The sequence below is a fragment of the Aquila chrysaetos genome, chromosome 10 (assembly GCF_900496995.4).
Source record: "Aquila chrysaetos chrysaetos chromosome 10, bAquChr1.4, whole genome shotgun sequence".
Classification (NCBI taxonomy): domain Eukaryota; kingdom Metazoa; phylum Chordata; class Aves; order Accipitriformes; family Accipitridae; genus Aquila; species Aquila chrysaetos.
In genome coordinates, this window is record NC_044013.1 from 31,051,444 (window position 1) to 31,072,530 (window position 21,087).

The following is a 21,087-nucleotide window of genomic DNA, read 5'->3' on the forward strand; positions in this document are numbered from 1 at the left end:
GGAGCAACACGGTGCCCCCCCCAGCATCCCTCTGCCCCATCCCTTTGGCATCCCAGAGCTTTGCAGGGCAGCAGAGCCCCAGTAGCACCCGAGCACACTGCCCAGGGGCGATGCGGGTCCCACAGGCTCCTGCACAGATCAGGGGCCCTGTGGCTTTGCCCACATGTGCCAACTATCCCTGGGTTCCACTTACGCCAGCCGGAGCAGAACCCACGCCTGCTCACTGCCTGGATTGCAGGCAGGGTTTCCCCATCCTGCCCCACTCCTTCCTGGTGCAGCTTCCCAGCGGGAGCAGGACTGGGATCCACTCACCATCCTCCTCCCAGCCCTCTGCCACTCCTGCCAGCTCATAGTGCTTCTTGCGCAGCTCCCCCAGCTTCTGCCGCTCCTTCTGCAGCTGGTTTTCCAGCTCCAGCACCCGCACCTGAATGACATCATGCACACCATGGTCACCCTGCGCCCTGGCACAGCACCCAGGTTCTCCAGCTGGCACAGAGCCATGCTGGGCTGGCCACCCCCCTCTCAAACCCGCTATCTCCCTGCTATCGAGCTCAAAGACCACCAAGGTACATCCCACAAGTGCTCTGATGGCAAGTGATCCTGTGGAGGGGATCAAGCTCAGGTGGGCGCTGCCTGTGCAGGCAGGTGAAGACAGAGCGACCCATGTGGACACCCAGGGAAGAGGAATTCCCCGGGGATGCCCCGTGCCAGCTGGAGGTGGGTGCTGTGGGGCAGCCCGGCAGACACGCAGGAGCAGGGGGAGGTCATGGGCTGTTGTGCTGTGATGGGGACAGTGTCAGGGAAGGCTCGAGGACCAACTGCAACGCAGCTCCTGGGCAAACCCATCTGTTGCCTTCATATCTTGGGCTTTCCCCACGAGCTGGTGCTGCCTGGGGTCGGGCAGCCAGGCAGGGTGCCCCCACCCATCTCTCCCCCAGCCTAGGCAGCCTCTCGTTAGCCCAAGCGAGGCACCAGCAGATGTGTTTCCCAAAACATGGAAGAATCTCCTACCTGTGAGTCCATCTCCTGCCGCTTGATCTGGGTGAGTGTCATGCTGGAGAAGTCCATGCTGTCTGTGGAGAAAGACACCACCAGCCCCCCTCCAGCTCCACTCCCCTGCTCAGAACCCTGGCAGCTCCCATGCCGCTGGCAGGGTCTGCCACCGTGGGATACGCAGACAGCGAGCAAGGGGCAGCCACAGGCAGAGACCACCGGGGCACAGCCAACTGAAGACAGCGAGCGTGAAGAGCAGAGGTTTCAGGGCAGGTCTATGCTCCTGCAGCCCCACGCTTACCTTTCTCCTCCACCTGCGACTTCCCAGCCTTGGTGGAGGCCACCACGCCAGCCGTGGCCTGGTTGACGCTCCGGGAGGCTTGTTGGAGCTTGCAAAGGTTAGCACTGTCTTTGTCTGCCTTCACCTGCCGGGGCAGCGAGGAGGGGTGCGCTTAGGCCCTGCTGGGCGAGCAGACCACCCCTATGGTTTGGGGTGACCACGTGGTGCGCCAGGGTCACCCCAAACCACGGCCAGGGGAGCAGCCCTGCTGCTTCCTGCTCGGGGACAGAGCATCTCTCCCAGAGCCAAGTGCAGGCAGTGGTGGGGGGAGCTGCCAGGTGATGCAGGCAGCGGCAGAGGAGCCTCCCAAGGTGCCACGCTCCTACCTTGGAGGCTGCTACCAGCTGGGCAGTGCTAGCCGCGATCTCCCGGGAACAGACCATCAGCTCCTCGAATGTCCCCTTGCCTTGCACCACCAGGTCAGCAGCATCGCTGTGGGAGGGCAGAGAGGGGCTGGGGCATCCTCCCACCACCCCCGTCCCCTCCCTGTGGGGACAGCAGGACCCTGCCATCCTCTCCCCCCTCCAGTGACAGTGGCACTTACACCATGACAGTGGCACCCCAGCCCACAGCCTTGGAGGCAGAGATGAGACCCTCGGTCCAGCGGGAATTCTTAGCGTAAAACTCCTTGGGGGATGCAGCACCCTGCCGTTGAGAAAGGCATGGTCACATGTTGGGGACAGCGGGGTGGCAGGGCCTGGGACCCCAAAACCCTGGCTCTCGGGGGAACTAAGTAAGTCAGGGTTTCATTTAGGATGTGTGTGGGAGCTGGGGAGACACTGAACTTGGGGGGGTGAAGGAGTGCCCAACGTGGGAAGGGAGATCAGGGACCTCCGTGACACCCTGGGGACTGCAGCGGGGGTGAGACGCTGGGACTGGGGCAGGAGCTCCCAGCAGCTGGCGTTGATGCCCCAACAGGCCAAGGCTCGGAGCAGCACGTCCCCAGCAAGTGTGTGGTGACCCTTAGCTGGCCAAGCACCTGCTGCCCTATGCCCTGCCCGCACCCCTGCCTGCATCCCAGTTCCAGGCTCACCCGTCCACTCTCCACGATCTCTCTCTGGAGGTCCTTGGAGGCCAGGACCAGGACGTGGATGGCCTGCATGAGGCCCGTGCAGGAGCCCAGGATCCTGCGAGACAAACCCCACTGAGCCTCACTTGTGGGGGAGGGAGACCCCAGGGCCGTGGTGCAGCCGCTCTGTCTGCGTCAGCAGGCCCCATCCTGCCTGCCCATCTCTCTCCAGCACGCCAGCCACCACGCACCTCTCATTCACTTCCAGTTTGACCCCAGTGTCACCAGCCCGTGCCTTGCTCAGCATCTCCTGGTAGAGGCGGGAGAGGCAGCACTGAACCCCATGCGCTGTCCTGGCCTTGTGCCGGTGGTCCCGGCAGGCACAGCGCCCATGGGTGTCTCTCAGCAAGTGGCAACCCTCACCTCTATGCGGGCAGCCGCTGTTTCGATGGCCGCCGCTGTTGCTGCCATCTCCTTGTCCACCAGGTCACCCAGCTCCTCCTGCTTAACGTCCAGCCCTCTGGGCCGCAGCTCCTAGGGATGTGATGGGACAAAAGGGACCGTCCAGGGGTGGCACAGCCCCTGCGGCAGTGCCTGCCACGGCCTGACCCCATCCCACCAGCCCTCCTGGGGCACCCACCTCCCCAATGGCGCTGATCCGGCCCAGGCAAGTTGTCACGAGGCTGCAGTCGGCGCCTTCCACTGTCCCTGGGTCTTGCAGGGCGCTGAGGTAGCTCACGGCCTCGGTGCCACACTGCTTGCACATCTCCAGCAGACCTGCATGGGCAGCACGACAGGCTGAGGGTACCGCATGTAGCGACTGAGATCCCCAGCCCCTGCCTGCCCCAGAATTCTGCCCAGCCCAGCCCCTGCCTGCCCCAGCATCCTGCCCACCCCAGCCCCTGCCTGCCCCAGAATCCTGCCCAGCTCAGCATCCCACTTGCCCCAGCTTCCTGCCCACCCAGTCCCCTGCCTGCTGTGGCCCCTGCCCACCCTAGTCCGTGTCCAACCCAGCACCCTGCCCACCCCAGCCCCTGCCCGCCCCGTCGGTCGCGCAGCACTCACGGTCGGCAGGCTCCATGGGGGCCACGTGGGAGGTAGCGCTGCCCTGCAGGAGGGTGTCGCTGACGAGGTGGGCAAAGAGGGCCAGGCAGGGCAGCAGGGAGCCCAAGGCTGCGGTGGGAGAGCGGGCACACGCCTCAGCCCCAGTGGGCACTGCCCGCCCAGCCCATGAGTGCCGGAGCTGCCCCTCTCCCCTAGTCCAGCCCCTGCCCGGGGCTGCCGGCTCTCACCTGCGTGATTGCAAAGGTATTTGCTGTGTGCATCCTGCAGCTGCTCCACACACTCGGAGGCTGCCAGCGTTCTGGACAGGAGGTAATCTGCAGGCAGACAACAGGCAGGGCTCAAATGCTGGGTGTCCCTGTGTGTGGCACGGCTGCTCTCTGCCGCTGGCACGGCCCAGAGGACAGCAGGGAGGGGGGCTTTGCGCTCTGGCTTGGGATAACGCCTGGTTTGGCGAGCACCAGGGAACTCACCTGCCGAGCCGGTGCAGCCGATGTGAGCGGGATCCTCCAGGCGACCGAGGGCATCCTGCACCATCCGCTCCGCCTCCCGCGCGGTGCCCTGCAGCAGGGCAAACTGCTCCTCGGCCAGGCACCACTGCAGTGCCTGCTCCCTGCTCTCCTGCCGAGCCGGCGTGGGTGTCACGGCTCCCGCCGCACCGGCTGGGAATCACCCTCACACCCCACCACTGCCTCCAGCACTGCCGAACTCCTGCAGCTCGGCATGGAGGGGGATGCCCCGTGCCCGCAGTGCCCCTGGGGTACCTTGTCTCTCAGCTGGGTCTGCAATGTCTCCAGCTCCATCTTGCTGCTCTCCTGCTCGCGGCTGAGTGTGTCCCGCAGCTGCTGCAGCTCAGCCCGCAAGGCGGCCATCTCCTCCCCGTGCTGCTCCGCTGCCCAGCTCAGGCTGTCCCTCTCCTGCTCCAGGCTGGCGATCCGGGTGCTCTGTTCCGCTCCCGCCTGGGTGGGCATGAAACAGCGGTCGGGGCTGTGCCGAGAGCGACCCTCTGATTTGGGGACTTGTTCATGGTCCAGGCTTGGGCCACCTCGATCATCCCTGCATCACCTGCTGCCTGGCAGCACCCTTGCAGCACTGATGGCCTCGCCTGGGGCTGGCTGAGGCTCCCTGGGGAGCCCTTTCACTTCTATCAGTGAAAATTCACTTTTATTATGACTAGTCAGCATCCTGATGGAGGAGCAGATGAAGGGTGCTGGCTGCTAGCCCTGGAGCTTGTTCTGCCCTATCCCCGTCCTGCTGCAGTGTATCTGCCCACCCTGGAGATGGGCAGCTCCATTTTCCTGCCAGCTTCTGCCTTCTACAATGAGCCTGGAAACCCCTGCTGTCCTCCACAGCTCCATAGGCATGAAATACCCTCTGGCATGGCAGCAAGCCCGTGGAAACGCTTGCGATGTGACAGCAAGCTCCCTGCCTGGGTTTTACAGTGGGCAGAGCCGCCCTGCCTGACCCTGCTCTTACAGGGATTTTGTTCAATGATCCCTGCTGCTGGAGGCCGTCGCTCGGCACACTCTTGCACCCAGGAGTGTTAAACCCCCTGGTACAATCGCTGAACCCATTTAGATGTGGGGAGGAAGAAGACAGGGAGCTGGTTATCAGGCCAACAGTGGGTAATGCCTGGATGGGTAACATCTCACCCAAGCACCGCAACAGCAGGCAGACCTCCCCTTCACCCGGAATGCCTCTCCTGGGGTAGCAGGGGCCACCCATGGGCTCTCACCTGTGTGCTGGACTCCAGGGTGCCCTGGAGGACCTGCAGCTCCTGTCTGCTGGCTGCCAGCTCCCGCTTCAGTGTGTCCAGCACCTCTGCCTGCTCCTGAGACTGCGGGCAAGAAGAGAAATTGCTGGCGCCGGTGCCCAATGGGGGAGTCCCCCCTGACACCCTGGCATGTCCCCTCGTCCCCACTCACCTTCCTCTGAGCCTGCTCGCTCACCCGCTGGAAGGAGTCCTCCAGCTCCTTCTTCTCCCGCTCCACGTCCCCCTGGGCCTGCCTGGCTGCCGTCACCTGCTTGGTCACCTCTGCGTTCTGGTGATGGAAGAGAGGGAGCTCAGCAATCCCTGGAGTTGGGGGGGCATGGCTAGGAAAGGGGATGCCCAGAGGGGTTTCAGGGAGCCCACCTTCCGCAGCAGGTCAGCGTGGTTCTGCACCAGCTCGCTGTACTTCTCCTTCAGCTTGCTGTAGCGCTGCTCGTTGGCCTGTGCCCGCCCTGCCACACATGCAGGGACGCCAAGGTGAGCACCGTGGACCCCCGCCCCGTGGCTCACCTCCACCCCAAGCCAGGTGCTGGCTCTCCCTGCTCACTTTCGATCTCTGTCAGGCTCCTCTGCGCCTTCTCGGTGTCTTCCCGCTGCTTCTTCAGCTCCTCCAGCTCTGCACGCAGGAACTCGCTCTCGTCCTGTGCCTGCTGCTTCAGGTGCTGCTGCTCGGCCAGCTCGGCCTCCAGCTCGCTGGCACGACCACGCAGCTGCACCGCGCCCCGTGCGCTCTGCGGGGACAGCAGGTGGGCAGCTCCCAGCACCATTCGGTGGCTGCCGGCACTGTCCGATGCCCACCGGTACCATCCGGTGGCCACCCCCTGGGTAGCATCCCGTAGAGTCCCAAAGGTAGCAGGGTGAAGCATTGAGGATGCTGGGCGGTGGGGGTGAGCCTGGCCCCCCCGGCAGGGACGCAGCCCCTCCCGGCACGCCTGGGGACCCCCATATGGGCAGTGAAGGCTGTGCCGAGGATGCAGAAGCCATCGTGGACAGGGCAGGACAGACAGACAGGGTCACCGCCTTGCCCACCCAGGGACACAGCCACCACCCCACCAGCCCCATTCCCAGTGTGAGCTGCTGGGTCTCATCCTGCCACAGGACTGCCACATAGGTGCTCACTACGTGACACCACCGGATGGTTGTCACCCACCTCAGCCTTGAAGTTCTCCAGCTCCTCCTTCAGGGCTGCGATCTCTCCATAAAGCTGCTCGATTAACCGGTCCCTGGGAAGGAGAGACACCGGGTACGTCCTCAGTGCCACCAGCCGCACCAGTACCATGGGGATGCATCCTGGGAGGGGAGGCATCCCCTGTGCCACTGCAGCTGCTGTGTTGCAGCAGCCTGGCAGGCGGCTACAGTGCCATGATGGAAAGGGAGCTCTCAGTCCAATCCTGGCCACCTCCATGGCATCACTGGGACTGCTCACTTGTCATCCTTGTTCATCCCGTTCTGGCTGTTGAAGTTGAAGGGGTCGCTGCTGAAAGAGCTGCCGAAGATGTCGTCAAACTTGTTGTCAAAAAGGCTCTGCGGGGAGAAGAGCAGCATGGACCTGGAGCGAACCCACCACCACTCTGGAGCCCTCGTCCCCTCCACGTCCCTGGTGGCATCGCTGAGCCAGCCCACATGCCGGCAGGCCTGCTGCCTGCTTGTGCTGCCTGTACACCAGGGCTGGATCCGCCCTGCTGCTCCCAGGGCGTTGAACACGTTGAACCCATTGAACATGGAGCATCTCTGGTCTGTCCCCACCTGACTCCTGGGGAGGGAGAAGATCCCCAAAGCCATGTTGCTGCAAGCCCCTTCCCCTCCCAAAACGCTCAGCGCCTGGGGACAACGCTTGGTGGAGAGGGATGTGAAGACCTAATGCAAGCACACAGAGCTGAGGAGCGATGTTGGGAAGCCAAACACCTCCAGCCAGCCATCACTGGAGGGCACCAAGCCTCTAAGAGAAGCACCACAAGATGAACTCAGCCTGGCTCAGACCTAGCAGCACACACACGCGACACCCAGCACCCACACGGCCCCCTGCAGTGATGCTCCCCAGTGCTTGAGGCCATCCCCACTGTCTCAGCCCCAACCATGGCATGGTTTTGGAGAAATAACCCTGGTCTCAGAGCTGAAGGACACCCACTCTCCTCTCTGCAGCTCAAGGGGCATGGGCAGCACAGTGGCAGCAGTGGCTCACCTGTGAGGCCGTGTCCATCTCCACCAGGTCTGTGATGGGCTCACTGTCAGGTGAGGATGCCTCAGCGGGGATGACCACCACGGGGCTAATGTGCTCCGACAGCGCTGAGGCACGCAGGAAATTGGGAGGGTTCTGGGGAAGGAGCAGAGTGTGGCTGGGTGGGGGAGGACTGGCACTGCCGCAGGGCTTTGGGCACAGTTGGTTGAAATCTTGCCCCAGTGCTGAGCTGGCCGTGCCCAGACCCACGGGAACAGAGCCAGGACCCGTAGGGATGGAGCCAGGACCCATGGCGACAGATCCTGACAAGGGCTGAGGGTCGGTGCGAGAGGGTATCCCAGCCCCTGGACAGAGGGGCAGCTCCATCCCGCAGGATCCCACCCAGGGAGGGATGCAAGGATGAGCCTCAGGTCCCACAACCCCCACATTGCCACCGGCCCCAGGGAAGCCAGGCAAGGCAGCAGGCAACCCTTTTTGGGCACTCTTCCAGTGCCACTGGACCCATTGCTGCTCCTGGCCATGGGGACAGCGAGTGTGGGGACCCGGGACCATGGGGTCTCACCTCTGGCAGCTGCGGGATCTGAATCAGCCGCTTGAAGTACTGCAGGTTGCTGGAGCGGTAGAAGAGCTCCTTCAGCCTGCAAGGGGCAGGGAATTGTTAGGGATGGCTCTTGCCCAACCCAGACTCCCCACCCCAAACGTGGGTAGCTCCAACCCCTCGCCTGGCTCCAGGAAGGTGTCACCGGGCCACCGCACTGCGCTGGAAGGGACAGTGGTGTGTGCTGCCACCAAACCCACGGCAGGTCCTGGGAAGACCCCATCGCCAGCCTCCCACCTGTGGCAAAAACTGACTGCTGGAGGCTTTCTCCCATAAACCCAGGACCTGAGAGAGAAGGACCTGAAACTCGAGCAACCTGATCTACTGGGAGATGTCCCTGCCAATGGCAGGGTGGCTGGACTGGATGATCTTTGAAGGTCCCTTCCAACTCAAACCACTCTGTGAGTCTGTGAAACCATGAACCGCAGCAGAATGGTTGCACCAGGTCACCCTGAGGTACAGCCACCTCTCTGTGCTGTCCTCACTATGGCCAAAGCTTGAAGGGACAGCTGAGAAACATCACCATTGCTCCCACTATGCCCCCAGCCATGAACAGTTTGGGGGCTTCCTGCCTGGAGGCCACATCTGCACCATCACCTTCAGGTCCCTGCAGGAGCATCTCCCCCAGGAGCAGGGCTACCTCCCTGCAGGATTTCCAATTTTGGGGAGGAGCAGCAGTGCCCGGCCGTGCCACTCATGACTCCCTTCCCTTCCAGCCTCCCCAGTTTCCCAGTCAGTACTTCAGCACTGTTGATACCCACCCCAAGGTCTCTGCCCTGGGTGGTCAGAGCCCATGGACAGCCCCGCTATCTGCTGATGTCCGTGCCTGGTGTTCTTCCCATGGGTGCTGGTTTGCAGTTTGTGATCTTGAATTGAGCTGTCCCTCAGCATGATGACATCCTCCCCCTGCTCTCAGCAGCCAGTTTTTGTTTTGACTACCCTATAATAATCAGATACTAGAGGCCATGGCACTTCACTGCTCACTCTTTTTCGATCTCATTTAAAATACAGCAAGAGGACTGGTTCCAGCACTGTCACTGGGGATCACCCTGAGACACTTCCTGGTATAAAACCTGACCATTTGTCTCCTCTCCCTTGTGCAGTTATTAGTCCAGGGGGGACCTGTCCTCACATCTCATAGGATCATGGACTCACAGAGTGGTTTGGGTTGGAAGGGACCTTCAAAGATGATCCAGTCCAACCCCCCTGCCATGGGCAGGGACATCTGCCAGTAGATCAAGTTGCTCAAAGCCCCATCCAACCTGACCTCAAATACTTCCAGGGATGGGGCAGCCACAGCTTCTCAGGACAACCTCTGCCAGTGTCTCACCACCTTCATCATACAACATTTCTTCCCTATGTCCAAGCTAACCCCACCCTTGTTCAGTTTAAAATCATTGCCCCTTGTCCTGTTGGTGCAGGCCCTGTTCAAAAGTCTCTCTTCCTCTTTCCTATAAGCCCCCTTTAAGTACTGAGCGGCCGCAGTAAGGTCTCCCCGGAGCCGTCTCTTCTCCAGACTGCACAGCCCCAACTCCCTCAGCCTTTCTCCATAGCAGAGGTGTCCCATCCCTTGGACCATTTTGGTGACCTCCTCTGGACCCGCTCTAGCAGGTCCATGTGTGTCTTGTGCTGGGGACCCCAGAGCTGGTCGCAGTGCTCCAGGGGGATCTGAGGAGAGCGGAGCAGAGGGGGAGCATCCCCTCCCTCGACCTGCTTGCCATGCTGCTGGTGATGCAGCTCAGGAGCCACTTGGCTTTCTGGGCTGCAAGCCCACATTGCCAGCTCATGTCCCATTTTCCGCCCACCAGTATCCCTCAGTCCTTTTCCACAGGGTGCTCTCCATCCACCCATCCATCCATCTCCCAGTCTGTGGATTGCCCTGACCCAGGTGCAGGACCTTGCACTTGGCCTGGTTGAACTTCATGAGGTTTACATGGACCCACTCCTCCAGCCTGTCCAGGTCCCTCTGGATGCCACCCCTTCCCTCCAGCGTATCGACTGCACCACTCAGCTGTGTGTCATCTGCATTTCTCATGGTAGATCCATTTTTTCCCAGAACTTTTGGAAATAAATATGTTCGCTCCCACTGCACATCACCCTGCAGCAGCTCATGGTCTCTCACGAACCCAACACCCACCTCCTGCACGCAGCAGCACCCACCCCATCCTATGCTGTCTTTTTCATGAAGACCCTCCCCCACTCCTTGTTTCCCTGCTGTGCCAAGCGCTGGGTCAGCCCCTCTGCTTGCCTCCCTCCCCTTTCCCTGGAGCCCTTTTTATCAACCAGCACCATAACACTTCTCAGCCCCTGGGCAATACTCCAGCAGCACCACAGCCACCCTCATGTCCTAGGTCTCGGGTAATTGGGTGACCATGACTTGGTTCTGGTTCTCTCCTCCTACACCTTTTATCCGCTGCTCTGACAGGTGCCACGAGCTTTATCCTTTCTTTTTCTATCTGTGTCCCTGCAGGGATGGCTTTTCCCACCCAAAAGCTCCACTGCAGCACCCAGCAGCATCCCTGGCACCCAGGCTCTCTGCAAGGCTCTTCATGGACTCCTCCTCAGCTTTGCAACACCCAAAGGTTTCATCTTTTGGCTGCCCCTTTCAACAAGCTCCCTCAGATTTGTGCAACTGGCATTTTTTTTGAAATTCAACAGAATTGGAGGGAAAATCTCTTTTCCCTGTCCCATGCCCCCAGCACCATGACTGCGATTCCCCCCCCGCCAGGGCTTGTGCAGACCCTTCTGCGGCAGCATCTCAAACTGCCTCCACACGCTGCTCAAATGCTCCTACCCCAAGGCTCCTACCAACGCATCCCTCTCCCGACAGAGCTGATGGACCCATCGCAAGCAGAAAACGCTGCTAAGGGTGCTGAGCACCCTGCTCATCCAATACCCAGCCCAAGGCATCCCTGGGGTGTCTTCACCAGCAACCCCCCCTGCTTGGCTTCTTGGCCTGAGCCCAGACTTTCATCTCAGCACGCCAACTGCAAATTGCATTTAAAACTGCAATTAAAGGGTTTGAGGGTTTTAAATCATCGGACATGCCGTCAGCAGCTGAACACCTCATTAGAATTAATAATGCTGTTATCTGGTAATTCAGTAGCTGTGGATTAGCCAAGTGGAGCGTTTGTCCTGGAGTAAGCTCCAGGGAAAGCCGAGAGGTCAAAGCGGGCTGGATTTCAGAGCCCGAAGCAAGACCCACTCCTGCCCTTCCTCCATATCCATCGCTCAGCTGCTGAGCCCTGGCATAGGGGCTCCGGCATCTCTCTGCCCTGGGAACACCCTGGAGCATTGCTGGCAGCGGGGAGAGCCAGCACCCTGGGTCTGGGCACTTACTTTCTGAACTGCTCCAGGAAGCGATCCCGGTGGCCCTGCAGTGTATCTGCCGGCAGACCTGGAAGAAGCAGCAAGCAGAAATGTCACCGGGCGTCCCCATGCTGGGAAGGAGCATGGATCAGGGGACAACACATCGGCACAGCCATGTGGGGATGGGTCTTTCCCAGAGATGGTCACCCTCCTCCCAGGGTCTGAATGCTCTGGGCTCAGCATCCCGCTGCAGGAGGGGATCACATCCCCCTGCCAGACACTCCCAGGGCAAGGAAAGGCAGCAAGCTGGTGTTCAGGCAGCTGCCACCACAATTCGAGGTCCTGGGGGATGTGGGTTTTGCACCAGTGCCTGCCCAAACCTGGGACAGCTCCTGGTGGGCACTGTCCCAATGGCTGAGGGGTGTCCAGCAGGGCAGGCTCCTGGGGCAGCTTGGTCCCCTAGCGCTTGCACCCCCTTGTCCCTTGCCCTGGTGACTCCCTTCACCCTCTGAAAAAGGCTGGGAAGGAGATGGGGGGGCAAAGAGCCCAGCCTGAGCAGGGTGGTGACCCCCGGTGTCCCCCTCTGTGTCCTCCCTCTGCCCAAGGCGCTGCCGCTGGGGACACTCACAGGAGTGGAGCTTGAAGAGCAGCTTGACGGTGTAGTCGTAGAGGTGGCTGCAGTCCAGGATCACCTGGATGAGTGGGGCCAGGCGGCACTGCCCTGTGGCCGTCACTGACACCGAGCGTGACATGTCCAGGGAACTGAACACTGCGGGGAAGAAGCACGGGATCAGGCTCCAGCAGGTGCCACACCGCGTTGGCCGCATCCACAAACATCACCTGGAGCAAGAGACCATCACCCACAGCAAGACACCTGCTGGCCCTTGGGGACCCAGCCCACCACTCTGGAGCTGTTTGCAAGCTCAGCGGGAGTGGAAATTCCCACCCAGGACTCTCATGCAGGCCTGGGAACACTTCAGCCTGGCACCGTGGGCTGGAGGTGCCCAGTCGTGAGCCCCAGTCGGGTCCCCAGGCAGACCTCCCAGCCCCCCGAGGACATGCAGCCCCTGTGCTCTGCCCATCAGTGCCATCCCACTGGCATTCCAGTGTGCCATGCATGCCGGTGAGGAGATTCTCCAAAACCACCTGTGAGCAGCTGGCAGCACCTCATGTCCACAATCCTCTGTCCACGTCGCATCAAATTGCATCTTGTGCCAGGGTTGCAGGATGTACCCCCCAACACCAGGGCACGAAGGTATTTCTGGCAGGGCTGGGACCAGCCTGGGGCACGGGGTGCGAGGCTGCTGGAAATGTGTCCAGTGACCATCTTCATGGTCCAGCCTTGCAGGTCTCCCATGAGTTGTGGGACACCTGCCCTCAAAGCGTGCTGGTGCAGCAGGCAGGCTAGCAGGGTGGTTGGAGAAGGTGGCAGCTTCATCTCCCTCCATGCAGCAACTCCCCTCCAAGGGGCAGAGCAGCAAGAACTCCTGGGAGTGCTCCGGGGATGGGGCTGCGCTGCACATATGAGGGCTCTGGCACTGACCCACTGTGCCAGCGTGTGGCCAGGAGACGAGGGTGTTGCTCCAGTTCCATTGAAACACAGCCCTGTCCCGCCAGCACTCACAGCCTGGTGCATGCAGTAGATGAAGGTTTGCCCCACAATTGCTTTAATTTACCCCAAACCTGATCCTGCGTGAGCGTGCAGAGGTGCATGACAGTCCTGAGGGTTGAGACTGGCTTGTTTTTACCCCTCTGCTTGCTTGCGCGGGAGGGCAGGAGAAAGGCAGGGTGCACCCACGCCTCCCCCAGCTCCAGCACTGCCGCAAACACCCACGGCAGCTTGTGTTCACCACTAATAAAAACCAAAACCTGTTGCAAGCCCATGAATAAGACAAGAAGAAATTCAGCCCAAGGAGGCTGCCAAAGTGGGAGAGCCCAAAGTCTGGGCAGTGGAAGTGATGCATGTGGTGAGGAGAGGGGTGGGGTGATGCAGCCAGCCCCATGGCACTGCCGCAGGGCTGCCACAAGGCAGCACAGCATGCAGAGACTTCAACTAATAATAATTTGGGTGAAGTGCCCAGAAAAGAGATGAGCTGCGATGCTCTCAGACAGCATCATTCCCAGAGCCTCCCCCAAATGCAGCTCAGCCCCTCCAGACCCCTCACCCTAACCTTTGGCAGGACAGCACAGGGGCTTACCCGTCTGGAAGAGGTTCAGCTCACACTCCAGGTAGTCAAACATCTCCACCGTCAGCTGAAAACTAAGAAAAAAGGATGCGAATGGTTGGGGAGCATCCCTGCAGCCACCCATGGGCCTCAACCCATTGCCAGATGCCACCCCACAGGGACGAGCAGGTGCTCCGGTGTGGATGCACCAGCCTTGCCCAGGGGCTCTGCCCACGCCCAGCACCCGTGGCAGGGCTGGGGAGAAGGTGCAAGGTCCAGCCCCTGGCTCGGTTGTGCTGCCGGTGAGGCTGGGCAGCGCCGTGCCACCTTGCCTGCATCCACCCCCCTCCCTTGCTTCCTGCCCCTGCCCCATGCTCACAAATTATTGACGTCATTCTCCCCTGCCTCGTCAAGCTGCCGGTCAGACATCTGGAGATTGCCAGGGAAGCGGGGATTCTGCATGGGGAAACAGGAGTCAGGAAAGGGTTTTGATGATTTCCTGCTCTGGCCACAGCTCTGGGTCACCAACCCGGCCGGCAGCCTCAGTGCAAGAGACTGGGACAGCTCTTCGGGTGCTCCAAGGGAGTGATGCAGGGGTGAAAGGGGGCTGACATGAAGTCTGCTGAGCCCCAGGTGACTGCAGCATCCCCAATCCATGGTGCCCATATTCATTCCAGCAAGAAAAACCAGTTCTCCCTGGGCTTAGAAACCTGCTGAGTACGGAGGAGATGGGACTGCCAGCTCGTGCACTGCACCGCCGAGAGCTGGAGGGGAAGGAGCTATTATCTGCTCTGGGGGGCAAAGCCTCTTCATGCTGCCCAGGTGTTTCAGGGAAGGCCACATCACAGCTCCAAACCAAATCGGGGGGATGGGTACAGCCTGGCTTCAGAAAACACCTCTTTCCAGCAGAGCTCGGAAAGGAAGGAAACATCATGGGTACCAAACCTACCACAGATGGTTACTGTAAGGATGAGGGCGCTTGAAGCCACACAGGGATGTACTTTGTGCACAAGCCCACCATGACGTTCCATCCTGCTCTTGACAGCATGCTGTTATTTTAACACCACAAGCATATTCTAGTTTATTCTATAAGAAAGCATCTGCCTAAATAATAAGGTCCATCGATGTGAGCGTGGCTTCCTGAGGTGTGACGGGGCATGCTGCATCCCTTGCTATAAACACATTCCCCATCACCCCTGGCAGCCGGCATGGCAGGTGTGGAACAGACCCGGACCTGGTGCATCCTCTCTGAAGTCCAGCCCAAAGAAGGAACCTGCCCAGCAGCGCTGCTTCAGAGGCTGGAAACAAACTCCTGATGATGGAGAAAAAACCCATCTGGGATGATCCCCTGGGATTCCCCCGGGATGCTTCTGTGCCCAGGAACACACATGGCCCAAAAGCCCAAAGGGGAGAGAGAAAAAATGGGTTTTGGTAACTGGCACTGATTATTTCAAGCTGAGGACAGCACTGGGTGGGACAGGATGGGACACCACGCTGACTCTGGCTGGGACCGATCCTGCAGCATCCCATGTGTAGTGCTGTTTACCAGGTGGGGCAGGCAATGGAGGGCAGAAGCTGTGGGAGCACCGAGGCTGCTGGGGACCGAGAGGTTTGTTCTGTGCTACCTTGTCCTTATTTCCTCATTTTCCTGATACATCTGTGGTGAGATTTATGGTCTGCAATGAACTGGGTGCTCATAAAGAAACCTTAAACCTGTGACTCTGTTGAAGTTCTGCTGAGAAGAACTAAGTTGTGCACGCTCAGTGGTGCTCAGATTAAGTTAATCATTATTTCTCAATTATTTTTGAATTTCCAGGCTGTCTTGTTGCTCCCATTCCACTTTTCCTGCCCATATAAAAACCCTATTTTAGAAAACACTAGAGTGCCTTACATGCAAACTTTGGTCCCAAGCAAAGGGAGGTTTCTATACACATCTATTTAATTTCTCCTTTGCTGACTGTGGCAAATAATCCTCCATGCTCGCACACCAGTCGGAGCAGGCACTGCTGCTCATTCTCCTTCATGCACCAACAGGGACACCTGACTAGCCAAAATCCCTGGCATCCTTCTCTGCATTTGCGGTGATGCAGAAAAGCCAGGCTCCGTCACAGGGTTTTCCAGGGGATTTACACCTCGGCACTGGCCCCTGCCCTGCCTGTGCTGCCTCCTGCCTGTTCCTGCTGCCTGGGCTTGCTTTAGCCCTTGCAGATCTTGCCAGGGCAGTGCTCGGGATGGTTAGGAGCTGCTCCTACAGTGTGGCATGGCATGGTGTGGCACAGCCCAGCCCCCACAAGCCCTCCCCACTCCAGAATCCCATGGCCTCTTCCACCTCTGCCCATCAGGGATACCTGGGAGGGGACATGCACCCCAAAACCAGGGGTCTCTTACTGTTTCTTGTAGCCCCCCAACTCCCAGCCCAGGTGCCTCCAAGGAGCCCTGATCCAGCATGAAACTGTCTATCCCTGACGCATTGCTCCTTGGGCCACTTCTTATTCAGGCTAAGGATGGACCCTAGCGGCCTGGGACATGTTTCATGGAGGCAGCACAACAGCCATGACAGAGGAGAGGACCCTCAGGGGTGACATCACCAGGACGGCTCTTCCAGCCCCTGTCCTGCACCATAGTGTTGCCACCACTTTTGCCCCAGCATCCCATCACCCACCCCTTGCTGTGGCTGTGGGGATGGGACGATGCTCACCTTGGTGTGAAACTCCATCTTGGTTCTCAGCAGTTTGAGGTAGATGCTGCAGAGCTGTCCGTAGCCCTCGCTCAGGTGGCCCTGGGGACACCAAAAAGCTGTTGAGACCTGGGGCAGGCTGTGAAAAAGCCTTCTCCCCTTGCAGCACAAGTGACCCCTCCCTTATCTCCCCCAAAATCACAGCCAAAACCCTCCTCGCTGACACATGGGCTGCAGGCTGGCTTGCAGCAAACGTGCCAAAAGGATTTGGTCAGGACCTTCTCGTCACCTTCTCTGCAGGTTTCAACGCTCTGTTTCACCACCAGAGCTGAGTTTTACTGGGTTTTGCCATAAAACAGGAAGAAGCCATTTGATTTTGGTGGAAGGGGATATCGAGCACATCCAGCAAACCCAGGCCAGGGAGGTCATGTAGCCGTGGGTCAGCCATGGCTGAGCATCTGCTCAGACCTCAGAGCCTGGCTCCTCCTGGGCGAGACCACTATCCAAGCCAACACCACTCCCTAGGCTGGCTGGGGAGTCGGGTTCTGCCGAGGGACCCCCGGGGTGTCCCCACCATGGCAGCTGCAGGATTGGTCACTTACCCACATTCTACTCATGTCGCTCAGCTCGTTCTTGTATCTCACGGAGTCTTTCAGGACCTGGAGGAATAACGATGAAAATAAGCAGGCAGCGCGGGCAGCAGGCAGAGCACCAGGGCAAGGCATGCCATACTTGGAGCTGGCAACTGGGGTACGGAATGGGAGGTCTTGATGTGTTTCCGACCCTGCAGCTTGCCGGTGGTGTCACTACCGCCAGCCCCAGGGTGCCTCTGTTTCCCCATCCGCACACGGGGCAGGAGGATCCTTGCTGATGGCTCCTGCACCGATGCCGATGCCCCATGCCGAGTGGTTTCCTCCAGCACCAGCGCTGTGGTCAGCACTGGGGTCTGTAGCGCGGGGGGATGTGGGCAGAGCAGCGCTGGGAAGGCTCTGGCAAAGAGAGCAGGGAGGGGTCCCTGCACCGGTCCCCACCCAGGACTGATCCCCCGGGAGGGCATCAACCCACCAGCATCTCCCACTGCCCCGTGCAGCCCCGCGGGGGAAAGGATTTGGCCCCGGGACAGCTGCTGAGCCGAGCTTGTGGCACTCACATTTGAGTGGCCATCTCGGAGGAGTTTGTGGAAGACATGGCAGAACTTCCAGCAGAGCACAGCGTTGCCTGACAGCGGCAGCCGGTTCACCACCGACCAGAAGGTCTGCGCCCCCTTCTCATGATGCGTGCCCAGGATGCATGGTGGCGGCCGGTCAAGGAAACGCTTCTCTCCCCTTCGGCAGTGATGGAGGGCAGCCACCCCAAGGCCGGCTGGTACCCGCAGAGCCGAGGAGAGCCAGGCCACCACGGGGAGCTGAGAAGTTGCCAAGCCCAGACACACGCTGTCTCCAAGGGTGGCACACACCATCCCCTCTTCTCCAGCCCCTCACCACCGCTCCAGGAGCACCGTGGCACACTCGAGGCTGGGGCTGTGCCTCTGCCAAGCCTTCCCAGCTGCCCTGCCGGGATGCTGGGGATCCACTTTTAGTGGCAGCACGCTCACAAGCACCTTTGGGATTAAGCATCCTTGCCCCAGGCAGACATCCTGCTGTGGGCATCTGCCCCTCCTGCCCTCCCATGGGCTGGCAGTGCCAGGAGCACAAGGCTGGGCACCCACTGACAAGCAAGGCTGCAGCAGCAGGAGCAGGGACCCCATGCTGTGCCGGAAAAACCCCAACCATCACTGAGAGCCCCCCAGGGTCCCATTCAGCCACCCTCAGCACCCCAGCAGCCAGCTTGCGGCGCTGGCCTGGCTGCACCGGCACCTCTCCCCACGTGCCACCTTGCTGCTGCCCCTTTTCTGGGTGGCCCCGGCCCCGCTCCCATGCTCACTTGTCCCACGGCCAACTTTGGGAAGGATATTTCTGGCGTGTTTCTCCTTGACAGCCACTTCCTGCGCATTAATAGCCTTATTGATGCTGACAGTCTGAAAAAGAGAAGCAGGGTGGGAGGGGGGTGAGATGGGAAGGGTTCAGGCTCCCCCCCGCCAAGTCTTCCCTCACCCGCTGATGATCCCCCAGCTGCCGGCACCTGTCGGTGGCTGGGTCCCATCCAGGTCCCCGGCCCCTGCTCGTGCCAGCTGGATGCTGCCCGTTGCCGGATGCCTTTCTGGGATGTGGTTGGCATCCACCAGGTTCAGCTGCTCCCAGGACTCATTTACTCAGCATAATAACGATGCAATTAAAACAGCGACCACAAAGGACCCTGTCCTGCCCTCGGGGCGCAGAGGGAAGGCAAATCCCTCCCCTGCCCTTGGACCAGGGCAGCTGCCTGCAGTTCCTACTCCACTTTTGGGGGGGGGGGGGGGGGGCTGAGTGGAGAGGGCGTTTTGGGGAGGCATGGGGAATCTGGCAGCAGGACAGCGAGATCACCATGCACTGCAGAGTGGAGCAGGAGCGGGGCTGCCTGCACTGTCTGGCAGCAAAGGACACGGCCCTGGCTGTGGGATTTGAGGGGCAAGAGACAGACCTGCTGCCCACAGTGCAGGCAGCTGCCGTGGCTGGCACCCACTGCCACCTCCTCACCCCATCGCCAACAGGCGCATCCAGACATGGCACAACTGGTCCCCATCGCCCGGAACTCCCCAGTCAGGAGCCGGCACAAGCCTCCCTTGGGGCAGGCAGCGCTGCAGGCAGCCTCTCCCTAGCACAACCCTGCCCACAAGCTGCCCTTTTACCCTCTACCAGGAAAAGCAAGACTTGCAATGCAGATGTCAGGGACCTCGGGAAGCCCACGCTGAGGAGCCTGGGCAGAGCCAGAGCTCCATTTAGCCTCTGGAGAGGCAGCGGCAGCCGCTGGAAGTGTTTGCCGGGCAGGATTTTTAACCCTACCCCATTTCTGCCCCGCGGGGAGCTGTGCCAGCAGTGGGGGGACACTGCGGCTGATCCTACCTACCGGCACGGGACCGCCCTCTCCCCAAGCTCCTGTGGTGCTGGCGGCAGCACTGAGCGCTTGCCTGGCACCTGCTCTGTGAGGATCCCGCTGCTGAGGGAAGAAACCATCTGGCTCAGCACTGCCAGAAGTAGCTAATTACTGATACAAACCAATTAAAGCAGCGGGATTAATCCCAGCGCCTTGCTCATTGCAATCCTTCTTGCATCCCTGCTTGCTCACCCTCTTCGAGGCGGCACCGCTACGGCTTCATCACGACCGACCCCGGTGACTATGTGCTGAGCTGGGCTGGGGGGGGCCCACAGGCACCAGCCATGGGCACCCACGAATGGCTGGGTACAGCCCAAACCCCCGAGAAAGTCCCTCTGCCACCAAAGCATCCACCAGCTGGTGAGGGCACAACATCCTGAAGGGCTGAGACAGCTTCTGATCTCACCCACAGCTGCCAACTGCACCCCCATCCCAGGGCCGAGCACCCCTGTAGCTGAAACACGGAGTCTGGGTCCTGATGTCCCAATATGAACCAGTTCTGCTGTGGGGACGGTGCTGCTCGCTCCAGCTGCACTGGCTGTTCTCGAGCAGGGCCAGTCCATGCAGCTCTGTGGTGCTTGCAGCCCCATCCCTACGGCACTGGCTCTGCCAGGGACCACAGCGGGTCTCCAGCTGCACCGAGCTGCTCACCGTGCTCACCACCACATCCCTGCTTACTGGTGACCATGGAGGTCATGGAGGTGACCAGTAAGGACCATGGAGGTCATCACTAAGATGCAGGAGGCTCATTTCGGGGTGGCAGGGGACCTGGATCGCCAGCTGCAAGGCACGAGCATCCCGGTCCAGCAGCAGGCTGGACACGGACCAGAACCTGCATCTTGGTTTTAAGGAGAGCTGAAAGAAACACCGTGGGTGGAGAAACCTGACCCCATCAGACATCCCTTCCTGAGGGGCTGGATGGAGGCGAGCAGGTTCCCAACACAGGAGGACCAAGGGTGGGAGCCACCTCTGCAGCTCTGCCCAGCCCTGCGGCCGCAGCCCCTTGTCATTTAAGAAAAACATAAAATAAAATTCAACATTACAAAAATCCCAACAAAATCCTCAGGAAGCCACCCCTCTGCCAGCGGTGGCAGCCTGGAGGGTGATGCCCTTGTCCCAACAGCCATCGGTGACACATGCCATGGATCTGGCTCCAGGTGCAGCTTGTCCGTGTCCAAAATCCCAGTCTGCAGCCACGAAGGCTCAGGCAGGCAGGACGGTCACGACAAGCAACCTGGCACAGTGAGGAGCACCAGGACAGGCGTTTAAAAACACATCCTGCCTTGAAATGGGAGTCCTGGATCACAAATAACAAAGCCAGAGCTGGCAAGTGGAAGCTCGTAGCCGGAGGCAAGATGGGGGTACCACTCTCCCCAAGCCAGTGGCTTCACTGTGGCACGTGTGCGCTCCCCTGTCCTTGAAAGACCGGACGGGGTGGTCTCCGGAGGGAAGTAGTGCTGGGGGCTGCTGCATCCCCAGGAAAGCTGGAAATGGAGCTCCCAGTTTAAGTGCTGTTTCCTGCCAGCTTTTCCTGGTAAAGCAAGGACATGTTTTTCCAACGGAAGAGGCCCCCAGTGACCCCCCCCCACCCCGGAGTGGGGAGACACGGTTGGGGTCAGAGAGGGTGACGGCGGCATACGCTCCTGTCCATGAGTTTTGGCTGCAAAACTGGGTCAAGAAGGAGGTAAATTTGGGGCTGCCTAGAAAAAAAGCTCAGACGACTTTGCCACAGAGAGGGTCTTTCACCCCGACCCACAGGTGCTGCTTCCCAACACCATCTGGCACCTACAGCTGATGGTATTTTAATTTTAATTTAATTATGAGCTTCTACACCACAAGGACTGTTTCTAACCTGCCAGGCCATTAGCACGTCCTTGGCAGCGTTGCCAGCCCAGCTCCGGTTTCTTTCTTGCCAATGGAGGGACATCAGCCCCTGGTCCCTGTACCCAGGCAGGTGCCAAAAGGGCTCCTC

The 21,087-nt window shown here is 60.1% G+C and overlaps 1 protein-coding gene across 3 annotated transcripts in view; it reads right to left on the reverse strand.

Moving 5' to 3' along the window:
* HIP1 (huntingtin interacting protein 1) overlaps nucleotides 1–21,087 on the reverse strand; it is a 52,148-nt gene that overhangs the window by 2,191 nt on the left and 28,870 nt on the right. For 2 of the 3 annotated variants that reach the window (XM_030029493.2, XM_030029494.2), the window contains exons 2-30: nucleotides 18,057–18,120; nucleotides 17,254–17,396; nucleotides 16,706–16,762; nucleotides 16,125–16,205; nucleotides 13,806–13,882; nucleotides 13,460–13,521; nucleotides 11,890–12,030; nucleotides 11,292–11,349; nucleotides 7,917–7,992; nucleotides 7,358–7,489; nucleotides 6,602–6,699; nucleotides 6,326–6,398; nucleotides 5,723–5,906; nucleotides 5,539–5,627; nucleotides 5,330–5,446; nucleotides 5,140–5,241; nucleotides 4,169–4,363; nucleotides 3,878–4,025; nucleotides 3,635–3,721; nucleotides 3,408–3,515; nucleotides 2,983–3,119; nucleotides 2,766–2,876; nucleotides 2,594–2,652; nucleotides 2,367–2,460; nucleotides 1,878–1,978; nucleotides 1,660–1,765; nucleotides 1,295–1,418; nucleotides 1,012–1,073; nucleotides 313–424 (exon numbers count right to left, since the gene is read on the reverse strand). In XM_030029493.2, the coding sequence (XP_029885353.1) occupies nucleotides 313–424; nucleotides 1,012–1,073; nucleotides 1,295–1,418; nucleotides 1,660–1,765; nucleotides 1,878–1,978; nucleotides 2,367–2,460; nucleotides 2,594–2,652; nucleotides 2,766–2,876; nucleotides 2,983–3,119; nucleotides 3,408–3,515; nucleotides 3,635–3,721; nucleotides 3,878–4,025; nucleotides 4,169–4,363; nucleotides 5,140–5,241; nucleotides 5,330–5,446; nucleotides 5,539–5,627; nucleotides 5,723–5,906; nucleotides 6,326–6,398; nucleotides 6,602–6,699; nucleotides 7,358–7,489; nucleotides 7,917–7,992; nucleotides 11,292–11,349; nucleotides 11,890–12,030; nucleotides 13,460–13,521; nucleotides 13,806–13,882; nucleotides 16,125–16,205; nucleotides 16,706–16,762; nucleotides 17,254–17,396; nucleotides 18,057–18,120 (2,998 nt within the window). Of the gene's footprint in view, nucleotides 1–312; nucleotides 425–1,011; nucleotides 1,074–1,294; nucleotides 1,419–1,659; nucleotides 1,766–1,877; nucleotides 1,979–2,366; nucleotides 2,461–2,593; nucleotides 2,653–2,765; nucleotides 2,877–2,982; nucleotides 3,120–3,407; nucleotides 3,516–3,634; nucleotides 3,722–3,877; nucleotides 4,026–4,168; nucleotides 4,364–5,139; nucleotides 5,242–5,329; nucleotides 5,447–5,538; nucleotides 5,628–5,722; nucleotides 5,907–6,325; nucleotides 6,399–6,601; nucleotides 6,700–7,357; nucleotides 7,490–7,916; nucleotides 7,993–11,291; nucleotides 11,350–11,889; nucleotides 12,031–13,459; nucleotides 13,522–13,805; nucleotides 13,883–16,124; nucleotides 16,206–16,705; nucleotides 16,763–17,253; nucleotides 17,397–18,056; nucleotides 18,121–21,087 lie in introns of those variants that run through there. The other variant, XM_030029495.2, reaches the window with a different exon arrangement.